Genomic DNA, 6,828 nt, shown 5'->3' with positions numbered 1-6,828 from the left:
AACACGTGCAGCAAACAGAAGACAAAATCACTTCTTCCACTGTGAATGGTTCTATTTCTTCCTTAATCTTGAATTCTATTTCCCCCTTTTTTTTTTTTATCAATTAGAGTCCCATTCAAATAAAAGAGAAAACTAGTGAAGATTTCAAAAGCAGAAAAACTGGTGTAAAATAATGATAGAAAAAATATTGGTCATCTCAATATGTATAAATAAAAAAACATATCATTACTCATTATGTATCTCATTTACTTATATTTTATTTTTTTCCAAAATAATATTAATCTCATTTGTGAAAATAAAAGCCGCTATTAGTATTACCATAGGGGAAAAAAATACTATAAGCGATATTTTATATATAATTCAATCTAGTATTATACCAGTTGAATTGTCGGTTTACCACATAAAATATGTGCTATACAAAATAATTTTTTCAAGATTTCTTTTTTCCCAGCATTATAACCTTTTTGACTTCTACTCTTTGTTGAAGACAACCATATCAATGGCATAAGTCAAAGAAGTCCCAAACCCTAAACATTGTATATATTTCAAAGTGGTATGTCCCCTCTTGATAAAATAAAACGAGGTTTAAATTTTATGGAGGAGAGTAAGGCTCGTTTAACCTACTTTTTAGTTAAAAAATCTGTTTTGACTGTAAAATCAATGTTAAATGAGTAAAAATCGAGAAAAAAATTACGGCGGAAACGGTGATTTTAAACCAATCGTAAAAGTTAGGATTTGTTGTTTTTTTATTTTTAACTTTGTGTTTTTGAACAAATTATAAATTTATCCTCATTAATACATGGTTCCACTCAATTATGTATTTATATTTTATTTTAATAATTTAATATTAATATCATTAAAAAATATTTTATTACTTAATAATTTATTTTAATCATTTAAAAGTAAATAAAATTCATGGTTTATATATTAAAATATTAATAGTGAGTTATTATAAAAAATATATTTTATTATAAATTAATGAGTTTTCTTAAAATATTTTTTTATATTTTTATTATAGTTTAAGTGATATATTTTATATATCATATTATTAATAAGCAGTGACGTATTTAGGCTTAGGCCTACCATGGCCCACTATGCCAAAAAATTTGAGTAGGTTACTTTTAGTCATCACTTATTATTTAGTTTATTTATTGATCATTCAACTATTATTTATTTAAATTATACTTAATGTTATATTTTGATTCTATTTTGGTCATTTATCTATAAAAATTTAACGGTTATGTTAACATGTCATCATAAGATAATGTCACATCAGGATTGATAAATAATTAAAAAATATTATGTTAATATCATTGTTATTTTTAACGACATGTGACCAAAATAGAATCAAAATATAACATAATAATGGTTTTTGAAAAGAAAATAATAATCGAATGACCTAACATAGATTAAGTAATAGAAGAGTGACCAAATAGGTAGTTTGCTCTAGATAAAATATGTATGAATATATATTGCTCTAATTAATATTTTTTCTAGATTTAATCTATATATATACGAATAATTATTATTATACTTTTAAATTAAAAATATATTGATTATATTAACTATAATATCTTTTATTTTTATATTGACCTAGCCCATAATTGTTTTCTGAATTTGTCATATTTAATAAGTGTAAATATAATTTAAAATTTATTTTATTTACTTACAATATAGTATCTATAATGAACACTTTATTTTTTCAAACTCACTTTTTAACAACAAACTCAAATTGTTAAATTTTAAACTGCACTTCTAAACAAAACGTTTACACCTTATTTTCTATCGCGTTTTTAAAAATAATTTTCTAAAAATCCTTCCAAACTGGCCCTAAGTTAAGCACTAAAAATAGAAAAAAAAAGAAAAAAAATGAAAATATACCTGAATCGTGATAATTGAATTGATTATGATTCACATATATAAAACATTGATTATCCAAATTTAATTTAATATTTTATTTTATTAAATATTTTATAATTTAAAAGTAATTATTTTATATTAAAAAAGAAAAATAATTAAAAACATTATATATTAATTATTAATTTATATATAAATATTTAATATTTATGAAAAATATTTCAAATTTACATCAAATAATGTTTAAAAATCATAAGATAAAAGTTATTCTGTCAAAATAAAATATAAATTTGAGAAACTAAAATTAATAGAAAAATTAAAAAATTGATGGATTATTCAAAATATTTAATCGAGTCTGATCAAATTATATATACCCTCGGAAAAAACAACTTAGAATTATAAATATTAGATTTGTTGATGAGAGATAAAATTATGACAGCTTGTGATTATTTTTCTTTTCTTTGGAAGAAGAGTTGCGATCAATAATTCTATTGAACTAAAGAAGATAATAAACAATGTACAGAGAATAATCTTAAGAGGATAAGAGAGGAAGCGATTGTATCTTAAAGGGGAAAAATATATTTTTAAATTTTACAGGGATAATTTATGTATATACTCTCAAGTGATGTTACACCTAAGGTGATAATAGTTTAGATAAAACATATAAATACAGGAATGGTGAAATTAAGTGATGGTAGTCAAATAAGAGGTTTAGATAAAGGCTAAGCAGATTAATGGCGAAAGCGGGAACACATTGGATGATAATACGGAGTCAAAAGACCGGTACTAAGTAGCCGTAACCATTCCGTCGTCCGGCGCCGACAAAATTCCCTCAAAACCAAACAATTAATTAACATTCAAATATGTTAGATTTTGACAATTAATTAGTCACCCCTTAAACCACACACGTTGTTCCTTTTTCATAATTTAATAACTAATATTATTTACTTTTACATATACAATTTTCTCCCTTCCTCTTCGTCAACGGTCAGAATCGCTGGCTTCATATTCATCTCTTTACACACACACACACACATATATATATATATATATGTATGTTTAGGGCTTCCTCTTTATCTTCATCAAGCTGTAAACAGTTTTCAATTTAATTTCTGTCTTTTTTGAAGGTTTTTCGATCACAGGACACTTCTTCTTTAGACAATGAGTCCTCCCAGAAGAGAAATGATGATGAACGGAATTCGTCCGACTCCCCTGAATATCAACAAAGAGTCTCATTTGATCCAAAAGCCATCTTCATCAGCTGAACACCAACAGAAGCGGCAAGGTCCCATCATCATTTACACGCACTCGCCCAAGATTATCCACACGCAGGCTCGGGATTTCATGGCCTTGGTTCAAAGGCTTACAGGCATGTCCAAATCCGACCGTGAGGTTGACCAAAACACTGCACCGGTACGGAAGAACCGCAAGGTTAACAGACAAGAAGACAACGAGACCTCTTCTGGGATTACGGATGAAAACGGCGGCTCTTGTGTTCCAACGACAACGATGACTGTCGGTGGTATGAGCCCTTTTTTCGCTGATATGCCTCTCTTCACGCCGAGCTCGACTGATTTCTTTTGCTCACCGAGGCCTGTTCATAGGTTTGGTGATATGGGGACTTTGAACTCACCAACTTTACTGGAATTCTTGAAAGGACTCCCAGATTACTGAAGCAAACTTTTTTTAGAATTTCTGTTGCAAATAATCATATCAATTGTTTAATTCGTGTTCATAGTTTTTGGTTATTAATTTTGTGATTGAATCTCACTTGGATTGATCCAGGCATCAAATGTATGAATTAGAAGCATATTTCATTCATTCATTCATTCTTGTTACCATATATATGAAGCTCAAAAGCTTTTTGTTATGTTCTTAATAAATAAATAGTAAATAATGTTTGTGGGATTTATCCGAGCATCCATCCATCACCATCATCAATTATTTTATGACTAGGATAAAATATTTTCTCCATCTCTCCCCTAACAAAAGAGGATTTTTCTTTCTTTTTCTCAAAGAGATAGCTCTAGAGGACTCCCTTCCTCGGCCTCTATACTAAAGAATTGTTGAATAATCGGGTAAAGAAAACTGAAAGAACACAAGAATTTTAACGAGGTTCAGTAATGTGCTTACGTCCTCGGTGTAACACCCCAACCCGTATCCGGCCCGAATACGAGTCCGAGATGTCACATTGACTTTTTAAAACACTTATTAACAAAATAACCAAAAACGTTTGGACTTATATTAATAAAATACTATAATATACATATGTTTATACACAGTTCACAAAATGCTCAGAGCATACACAACTTAACATTTGATTACATGCCAACATGGATTTACATAACAAAAATGACATACTATTAAGTTGCTTCTGATATGATAGTTGTAGGAGTAACGCTGTCCTTGCCGTCTAACCTTGTTGGTCTTTCTTCTCGGATCCTACGTGTGAAACACTCACACGCTAAGTCATTGACTTAGTGAGGCATTATAATAATAATAACAAGGAAATATAATGAAAATGCCATAATGATATGAAATGTAATGAAATCATATATTTAATCAATGCAGTTTACATAACTATGTTTCTTACCCATAAGCTTGTCAAATTAACATTCATGAGTTCATATTAATAAGTTCACTAGCCCATGATACCATACTGAGAACCTAAGGTATATGAGTATAGTGAGGTTGTGCACTATGTTGTCACCACAGCTCGTATAAATGCACCGAAGTTCCACGTAGATTTGCACCGAATTGTCGCGTAGAAATGCATCGAAGTGCCATATAATATGTCCCTAAGGACCACATAGAAATTCCTTAAGAATCATATACATACCAAGAATCAAGTATGTGTCTCGAAAGACCTCACACATGTTCCAAAGAATACATATATGTCTCGAAGGACCCCGTAGACCCTCTACTCTTGGCATGCCAACTATACCTATAGTTCTCATCTACATAACATGGGATTTTCTCAATTTACATAGTGTATCTCATAGACATATAATTTCTTACCTTTACCGCATAACTCATGTAACTTTTCATGCATATTCATTTAAAACATGTTACACAATACATATGGTATGAATTCATATCAAGTTTCATAATATGAAATGAATCATGCATCAATGTATTAATAAATCTAGACTTATCACAAGTCTAGAACTGAATATACTACTATAATCATGCTATGCATATGCACTCACCTAGATCTCTTTGCCTTTCCCTCGATCATTCTTACTTCCCAAATATTCTGGAACCGCTTTAGGCTCACTATCTACATAAATATAAATTTTAAGGCAATTATCAGATATCTACACCTTGTACTTTGATACTAGCAGCTTAAACGAATTTAATGAACCAATATTAACTTTTTCCTTTAGGGGATATCGATACACTAAGGCTGTATCGGTACACAAATTAGGTTCGAAATTTTCATGTATCGATACATGCTTGTGTGTATCGATACACAGGTATCGGTACACCTCTGAATGTATCGGTACACCTCTGAATGTATTGATACACCTCAAAGTTGTTCTTCAAAATTTGATCTTAGTGTATCAGTACCTATTCATAGTGTACCGATACACCTGCCTAGAATAGACTGTTTTCACCCAAAAATCATCAACACTTCACCCAAATTTTCATGTATAAAACTCTTATTATGCTACAAAACTCATATATAACCACTTTAACTAATTTCTATCATTCAAACACCTTGTAATCTCCCATGTTTCATCCAAATTCTTAAAGATAAGAATCATACCAAATTTTCCATGTTATCCAAACTTAATTCTAACACTTATAACTTCTTATTCTCATATATGGCAAGTCAAATTCAATTCCTAAACTCATTTAAACATTCCAATTCAAGTTTTCACTTAAATGCTTAGTATCTTAAATTCTCCATAACTTGTTATTCTTTTAGTTTTCAAGTTCCTTTTTCGTTCCATCATCTTTCCTAAAGTTTCATTAATCAAAATCATACTTGACTCTTAAGAATTAACTAAGAGAAGACCAACTCACCTTTTCTTAAGACTTCACGGTAGAGAAGAAGCTAATGAAGAAGAGAAGTCTGGAAACTTTGTTTCCTACACATGCCCCATGTGGGTATATAAAATATCCACAAAAAATCTTTAATTACTCTTTCTTATTAAATGACCTTCTTGCCCCTTTCTTTCTCCTTCATTTACTAAACCATCCTACACAAATATTTGTAATTAAGTCCTTAAAATTTTCAACTTATCTACTTTGGTCACTGAATTTTAAAATTTCACGATTTGATCACTAACCTGGTATAGAGGATGTTATAAATCTTCCCCTTAAGAAAATTTGTCCTCAAATTTTCATTGCACGAACAAATGGGGGTATTGATGACGTATATCCTCTTCACGCTCCCACGTTGCTTTCTCAACTTTGTGATTCCTCTAGAGAACTTTGACCAACGAGACTGTTTTATTCCTCAACTGTTTGACTTCATAAGCCAATATTCTCACTGGTTCTTCTTAATAAGTCAGATCCGATTGGACTTCTACTTGTTCTGGTGCAACGATGTGAGAGGGATCGAACCTATAGCTCTGCAACATGGACACATGGAAGACATTATGAATTTTCTCCATTTCTGGTGGCAAAGATAACTGGTATGCCTTTGGTTCTATCCTCTTAACAACCTCATATGGTCCGATGAATCTAGGACTTAACTTTCCTTTCCGACCAAACCGTAATACTTTCTTCCAGGGAGATACATTCATAAACACTTTATCTCCCACTTCAAATTCAATCTCTTTTCTCTTAAGGTCAGAATAAGACTTTTTTCGATCAAATTCCACTTTGAGGTTATGCTGAATTCCCCAAACTTTCTCTTCTACCTCTTAAATCAAATCTGGACCAAGAACACTTCGATCTTTGAGTTCATACCAGTTTAATGGCTTACGACATTTCCTCCCATATAATGCCTCATAGGGTGCC

General features: G+C 30.5%; 1 protein-coding gene across 1 annotated transcript; it reads left to right on the top strand.

The window, feature by feature from the left end:
• The first annotated feature begins 3,018 nt into the window (after window positions 1–3,018).
• LOC120143884 (VQ motif-containing protein 8, chloroplastic-like) lies at window positions 3,019–3,531 on the top strand. Its single transcript, XM_039158093.1, has one exon. It carries the CDS (start codon window positions 3,019–3,021, stop codon window positions 3,529–3,531), a length of 513 nt encoding a protein of 170 aa, XP_039014024.1.
• Window positions 3,532–6,828: the final 3,297 nt, after the last annotated feature.

This window comes from Hibiscus syriacus, unplaced genomic scaffold (assembly GCF_006381635.1).
Source record: "Hibiscus syriacus cultivar Baekdansim isolate YM2019G1 unplaced genomic scaffold, ASM638163v2 tig00110864_pilon, whole genome shotgun sequence".
Taxonomy (NCBI): Eukaryota; Viridiplantae; Streptophyta; class Magnoliopsida; order Malvales; family Malvaceae; genus Hibiscus; species Hibiscus syriacus.
This window is presented reverse-complemented; position numbering and strand designations above follow the sequence as displayed.

Coding starts and splice junctions, on each gene's coding strand:
- LOC120143884 (XM_039158093.1), top strand. CDS start 3,019: ATGAGTCCTCCCAGAAGAGAAATGATGATGAACGGAATTCGTCCGACT.